The 23,602-nt window shown below is 37.5% G+C and overlaps 1 protein-coding gene across 1 annotated transcript in view; it reads right to left on the bottom strand.

Moving 5' to 3' along the window:
- LOC127422211 (teneurin-4) overlaps positions 1-23,602 on the bottom strand; it is a 427,215-nt gene that overhangs the window by 16,705 nt on the left and 386,908 nt on the right. The window contains exons 27-31 of the mRNA XM_051665548.1: positions 22,937-23,109; positions 18,322-18,557; positions 6,217-6,513; positions 3,822-5,436; positions 996-1,138 (exon numbers count right to left, since the gene is read on the bottom strand). Coding sequence (XP_051521508.1) covers positions 996-1,138; positions 3,822-5,436; positions 6,217-6,513; positions 18,322-18,557; positions 22,937-23,109 — 2,464 coding nt within the window. The remainder of the gene's footprint in view (positions 1-995; positions 1,139-3,821; positions 5,437-6,216; positions 6,514-18,321; positions 18,558-22,936; positions 23,110-23,602) is intronic.

Genomic DNA, 23,602 nt, shown 5'->3' with positions numbered 1-23,602 from the left:
AGCTAGTGCGTATGCGCATTTCAGTTACCTGTCAGCCGATGTCTCCATAAAAAAGGTGATTCACCTATAGGTGGGGCATCCTTTTCTACACCCCTCAGCTGGCATTCCAATTTCTCCCATTCATTTTAATACAAGTGGTCTGTCTCAGCCAAACAATTTCTGCGTCATACTCTAATAAGAATGAATATGCATAGCTCAGAGTAAAATAGTCTTTCTTTAATTATATTAAAAAAAAATTCTTGCTACTTTTCAGTATTGAATGAAATATAATTAGATTTACAATCAACATTTCTCTAACTTCATCCCACATCTTGGACCTATTTTTTCACTGAGCTTGTTGCAGTGCATTATGGAATTGCCTTCTCCATGAAAGATACATGAGGATACATGCTGCCTTAGAATTCGGCCAAAACTAGGTATCTTAGTGCATTTTGGAATAACTTTCACATTGATAGTGTCCCTATGATACTTATAAGGCAGCTCACTAGGTTTTGGAACAGCTAACAGAGTCATCATCACGTTTAATGTGTGAAACTCCAGAATTTGACCCAAGAAGACAACAACTAGCTTCTCAATTATTCAGATGACAAAAAGGAGGCTCGATAATCTGTGCATGTCTAAGACTGAGAAAAACAGGGAGTGTTTATATGAGAAAGGCACAAAGAGAGAAAGAACATCTATGAGGGAGCTAAAGAGTGTGTAAGACTGAGCTGAAATCAATGGCTGGTGGATGAGGAAATCTGGAATGAATTTCCCTAATGGCACTCTTATTACAAGGGGCTCTTTAGCTTGACCCCTTTCCCTTGGCTTGAAGAGTCGGAGCAGAGGCCAGGCTCATTTGCACGAGAATCTGGGTTGATTGCTGTGAATTCCGCTGGGAGACGGCAAACTGAAAGGTCGAGTTACTACAAATATAGTCTGAAGTTGGAGCCAAAGGACAGGTATGTGTGGGCAAAGGTTGGCAAATGAAAAAACAAATTTGTTGGGTGATTTACCTTGGTGCTATCCCACTCCTGACTCTTTATCTGAGTGTAAATGAGCTCGTAAGAAGGCTCCATGGCATCCGTGGCAGGTTTGTGATAGCCAGGGATGACGTTGTACAGCTGGAAACCAAATGTCACCAACCAGCTGTTGACATCTGTTGGAAGAGAAATGCTATGATTAAAATACTGACAATAGAGAAACAGGTACATGCAAGTCCTTGCTTATATGCTTTCTATTGCTTTTTTTCTTCTTCTAAATTTTTGAAATTTCAGTGGTCAAATGGTGCCAAAAATGGGATTTATTCTAAATCAGGACACATGCCATTTGAGTTACTTCTTGAAATAAGCTCCAGCAGTCATTACTACACTAGTATCAATGACTGGACTAAATATGATTAATCCTCAACAGCAAGTGGCAACTCTTCAAAGAAAAATCCTTTGTAGCACTTTATCCACACAAAGAACTGATAAAAATACCATCAAGCAAGTAAGAAACCCAAAAATGTTGAAGATATGGCTGGTGCACTACACCAAATGCCTCACCCTTTCTACAATCCAAATTGTGTATTTATAATGTTGGCATGGGTATCAAATGCTATCAAATTAAAAGATACAGACAGAATGAACCTTACCAAAAGCAAATTGACTTTTTTAGATATTATCCCTGCTGCATCAAACACATTAGTCATGGACAGTAGAACATTGCTGTAGCAATAAAGCACACATTGACGACTGTTCTTTATTTAAGGCTATGTCACACAACAGAGCTGTTTTAAATACAAATGTGATTAAAGACAATAAAAGGGCCCCCCATATTTCAGGTAGGCATGGAAATGTCAACTGCATCAATCATGAGGAGACAGGCCCACTTGGGTATAGTACATCTAATATTCAACAGTATCTTTAGATTCCCTTATTCAAGGCTAGCTTTAATGATGAAAGGGTAAAGCCAAGAGGCTAAGTGTTTAGCTGAGCTTGAAATGCAGCTAGTGCACAACAACATTAGCACACAGATACACAGTGCTTGATAGTAATGGATTACATGTAAGGCTGTCAATCGATTCCATTTTTTATCAAATTACTTACATAATATGCCGATAAGTTAATTAAATTAATCACAATTAATCATATAAAAAATTAGCAGAGAAATAATTAAATATATAATTATTAAAAAATGACAAATAATTATACTGAAATAATTTTAAATATAGTATATACAATAACTATAATAATCCAGACAATTAAAAAAAATTAAGGACACGTATATGTACCCGTGTGTCAGACGGACACTTTTGGAACGTCTCACTTTGATTGCATTGCGTCATCAACAGCATTTGTAGGACGCTGTGTCAAGTTAAAAAATGTCTCCAGACACCTACATTGGGATTTGCGATCTGCTCATGGTTGACTGTGAATAATGCATTTTTACAATTACATCGGTAACTTTTTGGTGTGTGATGCTAGGTGTAAGCACAATATAAATAGTTTTTTTCTGAGTACACCTTTAAGAAACTTGATGAGGACACCAGCATTGTGTGCTTAGGACCAGCATCCAAAACCAAACATATTCACTGGGCTCATTTAATTCCCAGTAAATAACTTTTATGTTTTACCATCAATAATCATTCAACACAATAAATGCATAGTGCCACTGCAAGAATCCAACTTTTGCATAATGGTGATTATATGCTCTAACATAAACATAATTCTATAGTTCTCATTCAATGGTAAAAAGGGCATGAAATAATGCTTGATTTTAGTCAAAGCAGCAGTGTACTTGCAGCAGCGTACATGCACTGCCATAGACTATAAATGTGCCTGTAATATTTTGTTTTCTTCAAATAAGGCTTATATATTGTTTTCAAATGGATAGAAAGTGATGTAGCCCCTGGCTTCTAGATCCATGGATACCTTTGTGTTCTTTGTCTAACACTGGGGAGCTGGGAAGCAAAGACTGATGGGATATTCAGAGAACAACCTGAATGAAGAACAAAAGGGACTTTGCTGTGCTGTCATTGTTCCAAGGAGTCTATACGGGGCCTGGAATTGTTGGGCCTAGAAGGAAAACCTAAAACATAATCACTCTGGTGCATGGAGGATTCTAGCAGTACAACCATGCTAGTTTGTGGTTTTGATTCTTGATGGTAAAATGTAATAGTGAAATTATTTATGGCTATTATGCAGTTAGTTCCAGTTCTTGTATTTGACTGGTCAAGCAGTGTTTCAAGAAATTAATTATACCAGCACTGGGACACTTCACTATTTATACCACTCTGCTTGTCTGTGTTTTCCAAATAGAGCTGGGAATTTTGATTCATCATTCATTTTGAATTTGTTCACCGATCCGTTCAGTGACCATTTCTGCCAATTACATCTTTATATCAATAGGTGGTGACAAATTAGCGCATTTTATGTTGTGAATGAGTCATTAAAAATTGACTTAATGGATTCATTAAACACTGAGATGTTCACAACCAAAATAATGGAAATGAACGACAACTGTTAGTTCATTTAAAAGATATGTTCAAAAACAATTATTAATTTACAAACTATCACCACTAGTTCAAAACCAGAGTAGGAAAGCAGTACAGAGAGCACAATTGTGCTTAATGCTTTGGCTTCTTTTGGAACTATTTTTTCTGGCGGTGAAATGCATGAACTTTCTGGCCAATTTTTGTTTGAAATATTATTTACTTGTTTACTGTTGCAAAAAAGCAATATCACACTCGCAATCATGCTGGTTGGTCTGAATCTTAGCATGGCTGTGATTACCTGCGTTTTCGTGCTTACAGCCAAAGTGGAAATAACTCAACCGAAGTAGGAAGTCATAAGTCATACCTGTCATGTAGCACTTGGTTTCTTGGCTGTTGCCCAGGGGGTTGTTGTTCTTGAACATGTAGAGGTTGAAGGGCACAATGTTGTTGCTGTTAAGCCTCTTCCAGATATCATGATCAGGAGTGGTCCAGCGGCCTGCAAGAACATCATAATCTCTGCGGCCCATGTGCACAAGCCTTGTAAGGGGCTCATAAAGGCCACCTTGGTAACCTATGACTAGCTGGAAACTGGGGTTGGAGTCCAAATACACCTCTCCAAAAGCTGTATGAATGATCTGCTTGATCATGAGACCTGCACCACTGAAAACAGCCAACGGCGTGCCAATGTTGTCACAGGCGACGTAAAACTCATCCCCGCTGCTCAACTCCATTGCAAAGAGGTGTCCTTGAAGATCATAGTAGAGTGACGTAATCTCTGAGCTTGAGTGATTGTACAAGTGGGTGACTCTGGTGGGACTGGACAAGTCGGCATAGAAGTATTGAAGGTGGTGGCCTTGGCTACTTCTACTGGACACTCTTCGTCCCAAACCATCATAGCGGTACTTAATGGTCCATCCACTAACTTTGTTGTAGGTTTTAACCAGCAACCCAGCTGAGTTATATTCAAAGAAATCGTTGCCTCTTTGTCTGAGGAATCCATCCTCGTCCAAGCGGTACTGCATGTCACCTAATCGTGTAATGCGATCCTGTATGTCATAGCGTAGTGGCGTAAGTCTGGCACTATTACCGGGGCTAAGAAGGTGCAAATTTCCATTCAGGTCATAACTGTAGCGCCAGAGAGGCTTATCATTGATGGATACAACTTGAAGTTGGCCATCAGCATCATACTCGTAGGCATAACGAGTGGTATTTGCATAGGGCCCTACCTTTAGCTCCTTGGCCACCACTCGCCCCATGTTATCATATTGCACCATCATCCAGTACATTAGCGAACGGAAAATCTCATACTGCACCTCTTTAACTCGTCCATAAGCATCAAAGTGTTTGGTGTGGGTCATGACAGCTGTGGTAATGATCTGGTTAATGTCATAATAGATGACTCCAAACTTGCCAAACTGCTCCGTCTTGCCCGAGACGTCATCATAGCGATAGAGGTCAATGGGCAATGGTGTTTCATTGATGACCGCTTGCATGCTGGTGACCCGAAAACTGTTGTCGTAGTTGTAGTCAAACCGGGCATTTACCATGCCCTCCTCACTGAATCGAAAGATTTGCCTGTCGATAAGAGGTCCAATCTGCCTGTAGCGGATGGTGCATGCAAAGCCTTCGGTTTGGAGGCCCACGGTTTTCAGCATGCCAGCAGATTCATCATAAGAAAAGGCTATTCGTGTAGTATCATAAAGAATTTCTAGAAGACGGGAGAGCTTCCCGTACTTATAGATGACTCTTCGCCCTGTTCCCTGGTGGATGGTCTGCAGAAGCAGTCCATCTTCACTGTAATCTTGCAAAACTGTGGCGTTGCCCTCAGGTGGCCTGTATATGTTTCTGTAATAGCCAATAGAACGGGTGGTCTCCAGAGTCTGCCTGGCCATATTGGGCATGGTTACTGAAGAGAGGTGGTCGTTCTTGTCAAAATCAAAGATGTATTGTCGCTGGCTGTACAGAAGTAGTACCATAGACTGCCAAAGGAAAATGACAGAAAGATGCTCAGTATGGCTGATTCAATGAAGCACAGTAATTCCCAACACATAACGATAGCACTTCAAACAGTTAAATGTGAAATTCTCCGCCCAATGAATCTGAAGGTCACTCAGATCCCAGTAGTCACATTACACCACATTACTAACGGCACAACAAACTGTAGGGTGTCACAGAATTACTTCAGGGTGCATAAAAATTACAAATAAGCTTAATGCTGCTCCACAACACTGACTGAAAAATGAAGAAGGGCAAAATCTCATGAAATGAGCATAAAGTCATCATACCCCTCCACCCCATAACATTAGGCGATATCAATAGGAGGATATTCTAGCATTTAAGCAGATCGTCTTATTTTTTACTGAAGCTATTGATCTCGTCAGCACATGGACATTTTAGAATGGTGAGTTTAAGGCCTATAATCAGCCATTTTAAAACCATCTATTTCGAGGTCAGCATCTCCAGTGCATAAATGCAATAAACAGCTGCCATTTTTTTAAATTAGGCAACACGAAACCAAAGAATCACAGTTCATGCATTTCTCTGATATTGATTTTCATTAACAAGACAGTGACATTTTATCACAGTCATATTTTAAGCTGTGTGCTGTAACAAATCATAATGCAAGCTGTGACAAGGTTCATTGCTGAAGCAAGCAAGGTTAAAGCTTATTGATGTCACAAATTAACTGAGTAAAGACTCTTTCCAACTTTCTAATAGAACAGAACTAGCATTTCTTCGACTTGATAAAAGGTGTTTACCTTTTCAAGGTAGGTATAGCTCCATGACTTTCCATCTGCAAATATCTTTGATGTGATTCTGCCTTTTAGGTCATATTCCATTCGGACCGACATGGTGCCCCTCTGAATACCAGCAATGTGGCCGCCCGGTGAATAAGTGACATTGACACCATTCAGTCGACTGCTTGGAGCCCACAGTGTAGGTCTTCCAGCATGGTCATAGTGGATCCTCAAGGTGAACTTTCTGTGGTCATCATAGACTTTCTCTGTTCTGGTTATACGATCAAAATCCATGGATAACAAGTTCCTATTATGAACCTACGCAAAACAGATAAAATGATACATAGGCAGATTAGTTTCCAAAACTCAGCATGGATCTGGTAGAGTGCAGAGTCTTCACAAACTGATTACATTTTACTCCAATGATTTTTAAATTTAATTACTATAAACATATCTCTAGGACAAGAGCATGTTTAACTGATCCATTTCTTTTTTTTCTGCAATAAGAATGTGAAGAATGAGGGAAGTCCTCTGATCTCTAAAATCATTTGCAATGTGTTTAAGTAAGAAATTAATGAGGGACAGATAACTTTCATTGTATTAGTAGGAAATCATTGACACTTCTGAGCAGCAGATGAAGTTCAAAGCTCACCATTCTGTTAAATGACATGTCACACAAAAATTTTGGCTCAGTTTGAATGTGCAGGGCCCTCTAAACCCGGTGCATGCTGAGAACAAAGCTAAGAACTAGTCCTACATGGGCAGTAATACTAAAGCCACACAAGGTTAAGAGCAGGGGGTGAACAAGGATTTAGAGACCTTAAACAGCTTCAACCCATAACAAAGCAAGGAACATTCAATAAGAAATCTTCATTTCCACTGAATTTATGAATGTGTTTTAGTAAATTATCTATTGGCCATCCAGCTAGATCTAATGGCATTATTTTTATCTGCACTAATTTTGGGCGATATTTGCGGAATTCAGTGGAATGGATTTTAACAAAATGTGTTACACAGAGCTTTGAGTTCTACATTCTGACAGCTGAAATTATAATTACTTTAGCTAAAATATTTAATATAAAAACATGCAAGGGGTAAGAGATCTATGGATGGGTGTTTATTTCAATATGGGCCTGATTTTGCAACAAAGCATGATTATAAACCTTGCATTTACCTTTAAACATGTTATCTGTTAGCCAATCAACTTGCATACTCTCTCTTTATTTAACATTTAAATTGCCTCAGTTGTTTGCAGGTAAGCCGGTTTCACTGTAGCATGTAACAAAACTTTTCTCTCTGAAACCATACTCCTCTTCGGCACCACCTGTCTATATATGGTTCATGGGGATTGTACTGTATGTACAGTATGGATGCGTCTCAATCAGCTCCCTCTTAGTTCAGTAGTCAGGGCACTGATCAGTGAGTCTGTAATTTTTAGGGCTGTCTCAATCGCAAAATCGTTTCAGGGTACTGAAACATTAGCTCCCTAAAAAAATCCCACAAAATACCGTAAAAACCAGGGAACATCGTTGGTCACGATGTTCCCTTACCAGAATGTCTTCTGAAGTCTCTCAAGTTGTTAGAAGACGAGCACAAGTGTAAAAATATGATGTCAAAGCACTTATTTTCCCTTTATGCTGTTTGTAATGTCTTTCATCCATAATTACAATGAAAGGGAAATAATATTTTAAATATTAGAGTTGTCAAAAGAAGGTTTCAAATACACTCCTTTATATTTGTATTTATTTATTTAATGTCATTTATCTTTCGTAATAACAATGTGTTTTAATTTCTTTAATGAAAATGAATGATTGTGTCATGTCATACGGCGATGGTGCTGATTAATAAAAGCTGTGCTTGAATGCCTCGTTAGTGTGATTGAGTCATAAGTGTCCCAATGTTCAGTGGTTCAGTACCCTTGCCAGTGCTCAAATTCGTGTTCACGATATACTGATTCACGACATAGGGAGCTATGGAGCTGATTGAGGTGCACCCTATGTCTAATTGAGCAGCATGTCCTACATGTTTGATGTATGCTTGATACAGCATGTCTTACTTATGTGTCATTGTGCAGCACCATGTCTTAAATATTCTAAAATGTGGATAATAGTTATAATAACGAATGAGGAGTTATGTCCGAAATTTTGACTGGTAGTTTACAGCTCAATTTCTAAATTTGTCTTAAAAGAGAACCAGCTGTTTTTTTTTTTGTGGCAACAGGGTTGAATGAGCATTGCTTAAGTAACCATCTGGTAGTTTGTGCCAAACTGTTTTTAAAGTATATAATTTAACCGTTAACTTCCCCATTTCTCTAATCCATGTAAAGTATTCTTGATTAATCTGGTCTTTTCTCATCCAGTACACTGGCAACTAGCTTGGCTCAGTGCTTGGCATAGTTTAAAAGAGTCGTAAAGTGATTTTGCAAGTTGTTGTTGGCTTTGGTCCAGTGGTATGGCGGTGGGATGGTTGGTGCTAGGGGAGAGTAGCAAGTGTGTGCTCTCTCTCTTCCTCGTGGGCATGCTGGGAGCTCTCATCTGTGAAGGGACAATTACACTGGGGCCAATTAATGTCACTAATACCTAATTGAGAGGATTATTTTACATTAAAAGCAAAGCAGCTCATGAATAGGATAATTCCCGATGGGGGTGACAGAACAAAGAGTTTGACATAATGAAGGGCAGATATTTTTTCCCTCCCCTTCCACTGCGCCTCAACCACTGATATGTTCACAACGGTGCCCCATTTTCTCACACTCACCTTTTCATATACAGCTTAAACCTTAACAAGGATGACACCCTTTTGATTCGATGATGCCAAGATCGAGAATGTGCTCTGAAAATACTTACATCCTATAGTACGCAGCAGTTGGGTTCCGGAAGTAAAAATCTCTTTTTTTTTTTTTCATAGGTGGATTAATTTTTAACAATAACATAAAAACCTTTAAAAACAGATCTATCATGAGCTCAGAGGTTGTTAATTGATCCATCTGTCCATGTTATTTCAATTTATCGTGTTTAATAGTGCAATTCCAGCAATGCAGTGACCACTCACTCGCATGACGTACTGTGAAAGAGGTGGTCTTCATACACTCTCAAACCACTTGAATATTTGCAAATATAAAAATTTTTTTCAATCAATTTAAAATATATTGTTCCTATACTTATAATCAACCATTTAAAAAAAACAACAGTTTTATATTTCTCCATTGTTTTTAATTTGATTACGTCATTTGCAATGCATTATGGGATTGTGTTACATTGTACATTGTACAATGTACAAGTACATTTTCTTGAACCTTTGTCTTTTTTTTTCTGATTTTCAAATACTTTTTTGCATCAAATCTAAGTTTGCAATGTTGAGGTTCACCTTGGAGCTGGTGGGTTTGATTCATGGCTTAGAACCCTTTTATAAAGGATTTTATGAAATCCCTATGGAAGAAATGAATGGGAAAAATACTTCAGAAAGTTGAATTGTTGCATATGACAAATGTCAAACAGGTACAGATACAAAGGACAAAATATTACCAATCAAACTACAATAAAATAGTTTTTGTTAATTCTTTTTATTGTCTATGTTCTTACTACCTTTGATAATTATTTAAATACTTGTTTTAAATATATTTCAAATTATTTTATATTTTTAAATATATAATAATATATTTATTTTAATATTAAGATTTTTTGTATTGAGTTTTTTATCTAAATAAACAGAAATAATGACTTCATACATGAGATAATGTTTAAAGGTGGTGTGTGTAATTTTTACATATGTGGTGCTATCAAGACATTGCTGTTTGTTTAACAATCTTGACCAGCTCGATATAGCAAAATTGGCTCAATCAATAGCCTGAGTTAGGGCCGGCACTAATTGTTCGTGTGACCAGTGGGAGACAGGGGGAGTATTTGGAAAACTTGCTTGAAAACAATATCTTTGGCAATTTCATTTAGTGACGTTAATGGTTCAGAAATTACCCACCTCACTTTTAAGTATTATTTCACAGACATTATAGGCACAATAAAGCAAGGCTTTTATAGTTCCAGGGATGAGCCAACATGACCAGAGTAGGATGACAGAGGACTGAAGGGCCGGGCTTGTGAAAAGAGAGATGAAGAGAGAAGGAAAGGGAAGGTTGGCTGTTCATGCCCAGGTTTGCTTGAGCAGAGGCGCATCGGCCTGGAAAAAAGCTCTTTTGGCAGTGAGATCCCGGGCCTCTGGAGAATGGAAACCTACTCAAGGGGAATGTCATAAATTGGACATTCCTTTAAATGGGCTCAGATTCAGGAAAGCAGATACGGTGGGAGAAAAGAGAGGATAGAGGGATGTTGGGAAGGGGATTCTTCAATAGCCGGCTGACATTTACATGCTTTGCTGATAAAAATACTGTACTGAACTCCAGTGGGATTATGTGATTCCTGTTTGTCGAACAAACAACTGTCAAATCTAGGAATGAAAGATGACACTCTTTTTAACTCTGCTAGTTAATAGATATCTCCGTAGCATCACGAACACACTTCTGATGATTAAAAATCAAGTTGTAAGTAACGTTTGTTTTCACAAATCACCATCAATTATTGAAATTTCTCATTCCATATACAAAATGTCAACAAATCTGTCAAACTGTGCTTGATTTTCCTTTCCACTGTCATAAAAAATTAATTCAAGTTTTTGTTCTTCAAATCCAATATTTGCTTGCTGCTTTGCTTTTCATTTCAATGTTTTTTTTACCTGTTTGCTGCTGTTGTAAGAACTGTAATCATGTTTATTCAGTGTTATTTGTCACTTCCTTGAGCAAACACACTTGTTCATGTGTTCGTTTTGTTTGTTTGTTTGGAGGTGGTATAGGACGCCGTTTAAATGATGTAAAGCAAACATCTGGAGAAATGTCAGTGGAGGCCTTGTGTTTAAGCTTTTGGTGGGCTGTTGGATTTGAGCTCACTGTAAAGTGAGACTTCACCCTATTATATTTCTAAAGCTCCATGGCTGACAGGAGATGTGGTTGCTATGGAGACAAAGAGATTTTTGGTGGCCTGGCAGCACAAGCCAAGAACTCTTTTTGATGGTGTGGAGTAGTCACAGTGATGGACATATGACCCTGTAACAGGGATAAAAGGGAAAGGAGGAGGTGAGAACCGGCTTGACAATATAAATAATAGTTTAATAATAAACTTAAACAAAAAGACACAAACGTAAACACATACAGGGCAGCTGCCTGTAGCCGCCTCCGGTCGCCTTTATCCCTCTCGGGCTTGATCAGCCTGATCATGGCCCGGCCCCGCCCTCCACCCTGCCACAGACCATCTCAGCAAAGCTATAATTGGGGCTTCTGGTGACCATCATCCCTACAATGGTTCTTTGATATATACAATGTTACTGAATGATTACCATATTGTTCCCCATTGTAAATTTGCAGTCTGAATTGAATATAAAAGACTCAATAATGCAAAATAATACAAATACAAAAAATAGATGTTTTTTATAGCATTGCCTTGCTAACTGCACGCAAAAGCAGACATACAGTGCGACAAGTGTAGTCTGATTCATTAACAAATGATCCTTTTAATGAATCTGCCAAAAGGACTCAAGGTTTATTGGTTTGAATCAGTATAATAAGTTCTCTGAAACTCTACTCTACTATAAAAAGATACTGTAAATTTCAGAACTCAAAACATAATCCCCAAAGCAATAAAAGCATTTATTGAAACGAAGCTGCAAAAAAGCTTGTTCTCTACTTCTGTGACTTCCTTATGTCACAAGGGGGCCCATTAATTAATGACTGCGTCTACATTGAAAATACAGCAACGCCTACTTTACATCATCGCACCCTTGGCCCCACCCACTGGCGCTCCACTCGTACACAGAGAGAGAGAGTAGGACGAACAGGCCTAGTGTAGCCTAACTGTTCCTGAATACCAAAGAGGACCCATCTGGATTTCTGGACTGTTGTCATGTATCTTGTGCTGCTTTTAATAGACACGGTGTCAAATTACATCTCTGAAAAGGAGATGCCATCGTCATCAGCCGCTGTGCCTCTTGCTGTTTTGAGCACAAATGCATCTTGGATTCATTCTAGCGCCCATTTGCGCTATTTTTAATTGTTGGGATATGCAAACATGCACTAGATGGAAGTCTTTGACCGGTTTGATGCGTTTCTGCAATGTGTTCCTTGGTGCATATGTGAGCGTTTAGTTGGACTATGTATGTGCGTTTTTTCTAGCTCATATCAGCGTGTATGGCTTGTGAACCAGTCAATACGATACAAGCTTTGCAAAGCTTTGTTAGTGAAGGATGGGGCAGTTAAACACTTGGACCCGATTGCAAAACTTAAAATTCATGAATATTTCAAATGTCATCACTGTTATGTGAGTGTTAAAAGTTGTGCTTGAAATGAACAGTTTAATATATCCGGATGCAATATGTTGGATGTGCGTTGTGTGTAAACCCTCAAATTTAGTTTTACAATGTTGTGGAACTTGTTCATTCTCTTCCAACTGAGTTTCAAATATGGCTGTATTTGACGGGCTGCATGATGTTAGCCAATCATAATAGTTGGTGTTTACATTGAAGTTTAAAGGAAGCACTTATCCAAAACTGAGCGTTTCAGACAGAAGGCCAGTGACAGGTTGGAAAATTATCATGTAGAGTACATTCAGAAAGAATTCAGACCCTTCATTTTTTTCACATTTTGTTATGTTGCAGCCTTATGCTAAAATGCTTTAAATTATTATTTTTTTCCAAATCAATCTACACTCCATACCCCATAATGACAAAGCAAAAACCAGATTTTTGATCAATTTGCAAATTTATATATATATATATATAAAAAAAAAATGAAATATCACACTGACGTAAGTGTTCAGACCCTTAACTCAGTACTTAGTTGAAGCACCATTGGCAGTGTTTACAGCCTCAGGTCTTTTTGGGTACAATGCAACAAGCTTTGCACATCTGGATTTGGGGATTTTCTGCCATTTTTCTCTGCAGATCCTCTCAAGCTCTGACAGCCATTTTCAGGTCTCTTCAGAGATGTTCAATTGGGTTCAAGTCCGGGCTCTGGCTGGGCCACTCAGTGGCATTCACAGAGTTGTCCCTAAGCCACTTGCATTGTCTTGGCTGTGTGCTTAGGGTCATTGTCCTGTTGGAAGGTGAAACTTCAGCCCAGTCTAAGGTCCTGTGTGCTCAGGACCAGGTTTTCATTAAGGATATCTCTGTATTTTGCTGCATACAGATTTCCTTCAACCCTGACCAGTCCTCCAGTCCCTGCCGCTGAAAAACACCCCCACGGCATCATGCTACCACCACCATGCTTCACTGTTGGGATGGTATTGCGCAGGTGATGAGCTGCAGACATGACACTTGGAATTGAGGCCAAACAGTTCAATCTTCATTTCATCAGAACAGAGAATCTTGCTTCTTACAGTCAGAGAGTCCTTTAGGTGGCTTCTGTTTGGTCACTCTGCCATTCCGCCCAGATCGGGGGAGTTTTGCAGTGATGGTTGCCCTTCTTCAAGTTTCTCCCATCTCCACACATGATTTCTGGAGCTCAACCTGAGTGACCATAAGGTTCTTGATCACCTCTTTTACCAAGGTTCTTCTCCCCCGATTACTCAGTTTGGCTGGGCGGCCAGCTCTAGGAAGAGTCCTGGCTGTTCCAAACTTCTTCCATTTAATAATTATGGAGGCCACTGTGCTCTTGGAAGCGGTCCTTTTTTTTTTTTTTTTTTGTAGCCTTCCCCAGATCTGTGCTTCAAACACAATCCTGTCTCTAAGCTCTGAAGGCAGTTCCTTTGACCTCATGGCTTGGTTTTTGCTCTGATATGCATTTTCAGCTGTGAGACCTTATATAGACAGGTGTGTGCCTTTAAAAATCATGTCAAATCAATTGAATTTGCCAATAAAAGTGTAGAAACATCTCAAAGATGATCCAGAGAAATGGGATGCAGCTGAGCTAAATTTCAAGTGTCATAGCAAAGGGCCTGAATACTTATGTCAATGTGAAATTTCAGTTTTATATTTTTATTAATTTGCAAAGTAATAAAAAATGTTTTTTGCTTTGTCATTATGGGGCATGGAGTGCAGATTGATGTGAAAAAATACATTAATTTAAAATTAAATTAACTTTATTTAAATAAAGCATTTTAGCGTAAGGCTACAACATAACAAAATGTGAAAAAAAATTAAGGGGTCTAAATACTTTCTGAATGCACTCTATTACTAAATCATTTAAAAAAATAAAAAATTAAAAAAATAAAAACACTTTACTAACATTATCAGTGGACCTCAGGGAAGATAATACAATAAAAAATAAATAAATAAATAAATAAAGAGCATTTCACGACCCCTTTAAGGTTAATGTTCTGTCGATATTGTCATTAAAAGCAAATATGACATAAAAACTCAATTGCTGAAGCAACCACGTCATTTTGGTGCTTCTATGACACTTTTGGTTCATGTGTCAATTTGCATGGTCTTCAGGATTCATACTAAGGACCTTTGCAAGTGAAACACTCTATCAGTTGAGCTACAGCACAATTGGATCATGCCCAAACAAGTTTCTAAGCGTAGACGGTTATGAAATGCAAATGTAATGTAGCATCTTACAAGTAATTCACTACAGTAAAAAGGGTTTTTTTGTCATAAGATAGCATTTTTTGAGGAACAGGGTGAAAAGAAAATGTTTATGAAATGATAATCTGCCATTTTACTTGTGATTCGTGTGAAAGGGAATAAAAGTCCTTGGTTTTTTAGCACCTCTAGTGTTTATTTCACCAGGAAACTGCTGCAGTACATCCAACAAGCTACGTAAAAATTATTTTGCAAAAATGTAGGTAAAGCAATGTGATTCTATGAGACCAGGTTGGACTGTTGTAATCAATAATACTGTGGTATTTATTTATATGGTACTACAAGTTACATCAAAGAATAGTTTAGTCCAAAATATCATTGTAATAGCACATAATACAATGGTACTTTCTGTGTGTGTATCCATTCAAACCTCTTTTATCCTGCCCTCATTTCTCTTGGCTTCATATCATCTTGACAAACACTTTCCCAGTCAACAGCATCACCCACTCACACACACACTTTGACACACACAGACACACATTCACTAACTCATCCACCCACGTAATTTCACTTGACATGTCACTCAAGGTCGTTCGATCATTTCAGCACAGATTGTCCCTCAGTTCACGCCTGTACACTCTTCTGTTTCCACAGTCTGCCCCTCCATACATAAGGTCTCCATACATAAGACCATCTCCCCCTTAAGGGATAACAGAAAGATTTCACCCAAAAAATTCATCATGTTGTTCCGACCCCATTTTACCTTTTTGTTAAACTTTTTGGGGTGAACTATTCCTTTAAATCCTCCATCAACTGCAGACAAAATGGCACTTTCCGATTATCTGAATTGGAAACACTGCAAAGCAATTTATGTTGAATAAATTCAAAGTTCTTGGTTCACATCGTGTTATGGTTCAAATCACAAATGGGTCATCTTGCAGAGGCATTTAAGTGGTCCCATTACTAGCGGGAGGCCACTGCTGTAGCGTAGGCGGACAGGTACGGTCAAGCCATGCCAACTGGGTCAGGTAGATTGATTGTTTCTGTTATTACCCATCCTCTACTAAAACAAACCCTATAAGAATAACAATAAGGATTTTTTTTTTCTGTTATAGTAGGTCAGATTTAAACAAAAAATTATAGCCTACATTTCACTTTAACTCAGAATTAATTGTAATGGAATCATCAGTATTCACAACTACAATTTTTAATCCATCACATAAATCCAAATGTTTAAGTTTCCAAGGCATAAAAACACATGTACATGATCAACGAATGTGGCAAGTTACAGTTCCATCAACTAGCGCGAAATGCTCTCACACTGACCCTGAGCAATCAGGCCATTATTGTTGAGCCCTGAATTCTGTCAAGAATTATGAAGGCATCAGACTGATGGGAAGACAAAGTGGGGAAACCCCCAGGGTTTCGTTCATGAGGGAGCCAACCCTGCCCCAGGTGGTGACCCCCAGCCCTCAGGGTCACAGAAACATGCCTGCTGCATGATGGATAGACCAACCACACTCACAAACACATGCACACACACACCGACCTTGGCAGGCAGCTATTTGACCGGTGAAGCCAGGCCAGACTCTACAAGCCAGCGGTAATAAGAATGATCATTCTATAGGACAGACGCAGCGTGTGTGAAACTGAAACAGAGATTATAATAGAAAGGCAATTACTGTAAGAACAGGGGTCTCGATGCTCAGAAGAGCTGCTATGTTTCAGAGGTGTGACTGAGAGACGTGGAACTGTGCCTGCGTAAAATAAACCCAGGATGAGCAGATGACGATGACGAGCCGATGTTGCAGCCCGTGTATAATTATTTGCCTTGGTGAGGTTCTGACCACTGGAATATACAGTTGTGCTCAAAAGTTTGCATACCCTGGCAGAAATTGTGAGATTTTGGCATTGATTTTGAAAATATGACTGATCATGCAAAAAACCTGTCTTTTATTTAAGGTTGTGATCATATGAAGCCATTTATCATCACATAGTTGTTTGGCTCCTTTTTAAATCATAATGATAACAGAAATCACCCAAATGACCCTGATCAAAAGTTTACATACCTTTGAATATTTGGCCTTGTTACAGACACACAAGGTGACACACACAGGTTTAAATGGAAATCAAAGGTTAATTTCACACACCTTTTGGCTTTTCAAATTGCAATTAGTGTCTGTGTATAAATAGCCAATGAGTTTGTTAGCTCTCACGTGGATGCACTGAGCAGGCTAGATACTGAGCCATGGGGAGCAGAAAAGAACTGTCAAAAAACCTGTGTAACAAGGTATGGAACTTTATAAAGATGGAAAAGGATATAAAACGATATCCAAAGCCTTGAAAATGCCAGTCAGTACTGTTCAATCACTTATTAAGTTATAAATTCGGGGATCTCTTGATACCAAGATAAGGTCAGGTAGATCAAGAATAATACATGTTATAAAATCTTTCAGTTTATTCTCATGAAGATGTAAATGTCTGGGCCCATGTTCACAAAGATTTTTATCTTACCACAAGGAGTTCTCCAAAGGGTTCCTAGCTAGGAGTTTTTGCTTAAAACCTATTCACAAAAATGCTAAGAGCAAGTTTTACTAAAGATATCTTAAGATAAGAGTAAGGTTGAGTTGACCTCATTGCTATGGATGACGTCATGTTTTATGATCGCCCACAGGGATTGGAAGACAGGGAACTGCTTTTTTTTTTTCAGTTGATGAACATTTCTTTATCATGTGTTGATGCAATGAAACGAGCGTGCATCTCGTCAACAGCATCAATACACTGGGTAGCCCTGCGATTGCCATGATTCCCCGTAAATACACCTTTTTTCTCTGCAGTGAGCGTGCATCTGCGCTACACAGTTTTAATTTGATGTGGCCAGGGAGTGCAGAGTTGTCAAAACCTTTATCTCAGGTGAAATTGGTTTGTTTCAGTTTGTGGGAGAGGTGACTGCATCTCTAACTTAGTTTCCAATAATGAAAACACCCTAGTGGTTCAGGCGACACATTTTTTAAAGGTCAATGTCAACATTATAATATTTATAATATTATAATAGGCTATTGTATTATTAAAATACATCGACTCAATTGGGATTTAGGCAATATTTTTTAAACGGTCAGTGTAATAATAATATTCTAATACATCGTTTCTAATGTGGATTGATGACAGCAGCCATTCTTTGGATTGTTTGAGAGTCACTCTTAAGGATTTAGAAGCTGTCGTGGGTTTAGGAGCTACTTTTAGCATTAAAATGCTTCATGAATTATTCTTAGATGAAAATTGTATGAGTCTTAAATTTAGGAGTGATACGTATAAGATTAAGAGTCGTTCCTACATTTCTGCATTAGGAGCTACATTTAGCCTTAAGCATTTTGTGAATACGGGCCCTGAAACCTTCATGTTATATTTTATTGTGTCTGCAGTGTTCATTTTCAAAATGAATTATTTAATTCAATTGTTGATTAATTGTATTTATTTATATATTTAGTAATTCATAATTAATTATTATTTAAAGGCCCTGAAACTTAAGGAGAAATAATCGTAAAATGCTGTCAAATGTCTTACCCTGAGTCTGCGTCCATACACTGTGACCTGCCCTCGACCCTGTTCTTTGCGTTGTCTCCACTCCACCAGATTAAGTCCGTTGTCGATGGGTAAAGTGACGTTCCTCTTGCTTATGGTCGGGTTGACTGTTCCTGACAGCAAATGAGGCTCTGTCTGAAGAGACACTTCCATGCCATTGGCCAACACCAGCCGCAAGGAGCCATCCAGACCGATGTAGTAACTGTTTTTGACTTGATCTATGATTTTAAGAAAAAAATAAAAAAATGTATATATATATATATATATATATATATATATATATATATATATATATATATATATATATATATATATATACCAGTTACATAAATGGGTCACTGCAAATAAGGCTGTCCAAGGCGATAAAAATGAGAAATCACTTAAACATATAGTTTGAAACATGTGTCAAGTAATAGAAACGTAATCTTTGCGTCCATGCTGGTTTCAAACATTTTTAATGATGAAAATATTTTTTACAAATAGAAATGTTTGAGTTACGAATATCAATATTTTTTAAAAGTTACCCATTTGAACTGAACAAAATGTGCCATTCAAAAAAATGTCAAAATATCAGATTTTATTTTAAAACCTTACAAAACAAGAGGTCCTCTTTTTGTGTGTTTTTTTGTCACATGACAGCACATGACCGCAAAATAGCAACAGTATCTTCAGTATCTGACTTTGATTTGGTATGCAAATATTTACACTAATATATCTGTGAAATTTACACTATTTTAAAACAAAATTATTATTATTATCATGCTTATTTTTCTAAGACATAACAATACATGATTATTACAAACTACTTATGCCAACATTTCTTTTTTTTTCCACTTTTGTTTAATTTTGACATTTTTTACTTTAAAAACTTGGAAGCGGCTCTGTGCCAATGGCGGGAGTTGCGCGATGACATGTTTTAAAAACAAATGGCTGACAGGGAGAGTTTTAAAGAAACCTGTTTGGAGAAATTGGAGACTTTTGAAGTCATTATTTTAGAAATTCTGTTTGGTGCCGCTAGTGGCACAGAAATTGCTTAGACCAGCTTACGTAACCTATTACTGGCTACGTTCACTATTTCTCTCAAAATGGCTGCCAAATTTACACTTGTTTGTTCAACAAGACCAGACAGACAATGAATGAAAGTGATGTTTCAAAATAGTTAAAGTTTCAGTCTTTGAGTAGCCCACGGCAGACAGAAAGAGACAGTGCCAAATAGGTGTGGGGAGACAGACAGAAAGCTATCATAGTTGAGGCTGTCTGCCTGTGCCGAAAGAGATTAAACTAAATCTTAAACTGTCTGTCTTCATCCCCAGGTGGTCTCGCATAGCACTTTGGAGGGACATGGAAGATGGAAGACAGTTAAAGAGAGAGGAGGGTAGATGTGAGAGAGAGATAAAGAGAAAGAAGGAAAGAAACAGAGAGAGAGAGAGAGAGAGAAGGTATTACCAATGAGAAAATGTCAGTGAGTGCTTTGATGATACTCTCATTATTGGTCAAAGGGAATTAATTACTCTTCAAAGCCATCACAGTAAGCATCAGTCTAAACATACAGAAGAGCAAAGCTACATAAATACATACTTTGAAGCAGGTTTTGGAAAATTGTAATTTAGAAATTATTTAACAGATTATATATAAGATTATAAAAGATTGTGATATATACAGTATATATAATAAAAGATATATATATATATATATATATATATATATATATATATATATATATATATATATATATATAAACATTATACCTTATGACAACCCTAATAAAAATGTGTAATATATAATATAATTGAAATATATGATCCATATATGTACAAGTATTGTAAAAGAAGCCTGGAGGGTCTGTTCAAGAGCGGTGGTTGATTCACTGCCTGCAGGTGTCAGTCAGGCCATGTTAAAGGAAGCCACATTGCCTCAACACATTGATTTCCTGTTTAAAATGTGCAACTCACAGCCTGGACCAAATAAAAATGTTTTGGCATATTTGATCTAGTCACCAATTAGTTACAGTGAAAGATTGCAGGGTTTTGAAATCAGAACCGTGAATTTGTGATTGAGGACAGAAAAGTTTCCATAAAAGTTTCCAAGTCTGTTGACTTAGAGGCCATCTTGGTAACTACCCCGGGCAGCTATTTAGTAGTCATGAAAGTACATTACTTTTTCTATGAGTGGTCCGTCTCGTCTCTTTATGTACTTATTGTAAAGCGACCTTGAGCTTTGGGAAAGGCGCTATATAAATAAAACTTCTTCTTCCTCACTCAATATGATAAGTGAGTGTGCCAAATAAACTTTAACATGAGCTATGCTGGATTATGATGACGTCATATTCACAAGCTTATCTAAGGGTGCTCTGCGACATAGATTGCATGTTGGTGCAGTGTCTTTTACAGTTGGCTTATTCAGGTAAATTATATTCATGCACTGAAAAAAAAAATGGCTGACTGAATGAGCTGGAAATTGAACACACACAACCTTGGAAAGTCAATAAATATCACAAGGTCACCACCTCCGAGAAATATATATCAGAGAACATCCAGATTGCATGCGTGAAACTGTGTATGTGTTAGAGCCAAACTGGTTTCCATTTACAAAGCAGACAATAGTGAATTAATTAGCAGCAAACAGTTTGGCTGGGTGCCCTCTTTCTCTCCCTCCAGCAGATGTACGGGACAAGGTCACCATGCATAGGTGACCATTAGTTTGGTCTAGGATTAAAGTTCTTTAAGCTCTCATCCTCTCCTCTCAAATGCAGTCATCAGTAAACCAATCAAATCCCAGGGGAAGGGCGGCCCTTCAAATCAAATGCTCACAGGAGTGCAGAAAAATCTTTACAGTTTCAGAGGATATAGAGCGAGGCACGGGGAGTTCAAAGCTATTTATTGGGAATCAATAGAGTGTTTGGTTAGCGGAAAAACAGGGTATAAAAATGCCAAAGAATGCAAGAAAATTACAAGCTAGGAGAGGGGCCCCTGACCCCTTCCACGCCCCTCTGTCTCGAGGCCAAAGTGATTAAGATTTGGTTTTCTGAGACGGACAGAAGAAACAGCCATTTAGTAGAGAAGGTGGGATGCAACAAAGAAAAAAGGTGGACAAGAAATCAATCTGGACTTGTGTCTTCATGAGTGGGCAGTCTTGGGATTTTTGAGAAATCACAAACAAACATGCCTTTATTAATTTAATAAAGAGCTTATAGTGAATAAACCCACAGTTGCTTCCCACAAACACAATTTTGTCTCACAGTTATCTTGTTTTACGTACAACCAAAAGCCTAAAGTTTAAGCTGCAAAACACATTTTTTAATCAGTATTTTTGTCTAGTTTTCCAGTAAAAATATTCTTAAAAAAGATTCACAAGATATTAAGACTTGTCTTTAGAGATTATATCTTATATTTGGTTAGTGTTAGGGTTTTAGTGAAATTTATGCTTAAAAAAGGGTAAAAAATAAAAATAAAAAAAAAAAGCCAATGGGTTAAAAAAAAAAGAAATTATAATAATAATAATCTTAACTTAACCAAGAAGATATACAATATTGTCTAAAGAACAAGTATTAGTTTTTCCAAAAAAAAAAAAAAAAACTATATATTTTTAAGGACATTTATATGTTTTCTTTCTTTTTTTTTTTTTTTTTTTTTTACTGGAAAACATGACAAAAATACTGGTTACACTACAATAAAGTAGTATATGTCAAAATTAATGCAATACTTAAACTAACAATGAACTTTTACTTTTAATTTTAAGCATTTATTATCTTGGTTAGTGTTATTTTCGAGATACTATACTATACAACTTTTAATGTTACAAATGTATTAATGTGTAATTAACATTTACCGATATATAAAAATATAAATGTGTTAAATATAATGTATTTATAATGTAAATTTATCTTTAATTTTAAAGGTAATTTTTCCTCATTAAAAAAGTTTAACTCCTAAAGACATGTATTGTAATTTTGCAATATATGTAGGAAATCATGACCACTCACATTAAAATGAAGACTTCAGTCATATCAGTAACCTTATAAAAGCTATATTATTCTACATGGAGAGGGTCCGCACATGGGGGCTGCCATGTTAGAATCACATGACCAGCCGAATACTACTCACTTAATCTCAGTAACCATCCTGTTATTTGACACTTTCGCTCATTGATTAAAGTAATCATGGCTGACTGTGAATATTAAATTTATACAATAGCATCTGAAACTGAAAACTATTGTTTTAAATGATGCTGCAACCAAGCCACTAGGTGTCAGTGTAAGTCCAAGATGACACAAAAAGAGAAGATTTACTGAGTGCACCTTAAGTTCATGATACCTAATGCAGTAATGTTAATGTTAGCATATAGAACCTTATTCTAATATTTATTTATTTATTTACCAAAATACAGTTTTTTTGTTTTTTTTTTTGTTTTTTTTGTTTTTTTTTGTACAATGTAGTTCTAGAATATAAGCAAATAGATTTAATTACTTAATGCACTGCAGTCATAACATCAAGGTTAAGACCCTAACCCAATTCTTAGATTACAAAGATGCCTGAACCCAAGGATAAAGTATTGTCACAACGGTTGTGATTAATAGGGGCTGTACAGATAGTCTTACCTTGCATGAGCGTGTAGAATGTTCCAGAGGCTGAGAGGTTGGTGGTAACCATGATGTCCTCTTTGTTAGAGCCCTCCGTTTGCACTCGTACAGTGCTGTCGGAATCAGTGCGGTAGCTGCTCACCCTGCCTGTGGGGTAGGTCACGTTTGTCAGCCGGCCGTAGTTGTCGTACCTGTGAAGAAGAGAAGAGAACTCAGTACTGAAGAACCAATCAACACACAAAGCAGAGTGAATCGGAAAAAAGCAGATCTGAAAAAGTATATTTTTTCAACGTTCAGGAGTGCACTAGCACATACATGGCTTCAAAGCTAGCAGACATGAATTAAAAGACACAACATTTTTATTTTGATTCGAACCCAGTAACTTTTGTTAGACAGATGTTTTGACCAAGCTCTCTCTGGAGGAGATTCACAGTGCCATATAAAGAATTAAATGAGTCTCTTTTGTTTTCATTTGGTGAAGGCCAAACCTTTGGTGATACTTTATCTTATCTGTCTCTTTATCCCTCCAAACTCTTTTCATTGTATCATTTTCTTTTTCTGTTGCTTCATCAAGAGGCAAAGAAAGGAGGTTGGGTGCTGGCAACAAAACAGAGGAGAAAATGACTGCAGTCGACCCACAACAGTTCTGTTGTGTTCTTTGGCAAGCAAGTAAATGATCCTATT

Source organism: Myxocyprinus asiaticus, chromosome 31 (assembly GCF_019703515.2).
Source record: "Myxocyprinus asiaticus isolate MX2 ecotype Aquarium Trade chromosome 31, UBuf_Myxa_2, whole genome shotgun sequence".
In the NCBI taxonomy this organism is placed as follows: domain Eukaryota; kingdom Metazoa; phylum Chordata; class Actinopteri; order Cypriniformes; family Catostomidae; genus Myxocyprinus; species Myxocyprinus asiaticus.
This window is presented reverse-complemented; position numbering and strand designations above follow the sequence as displayed.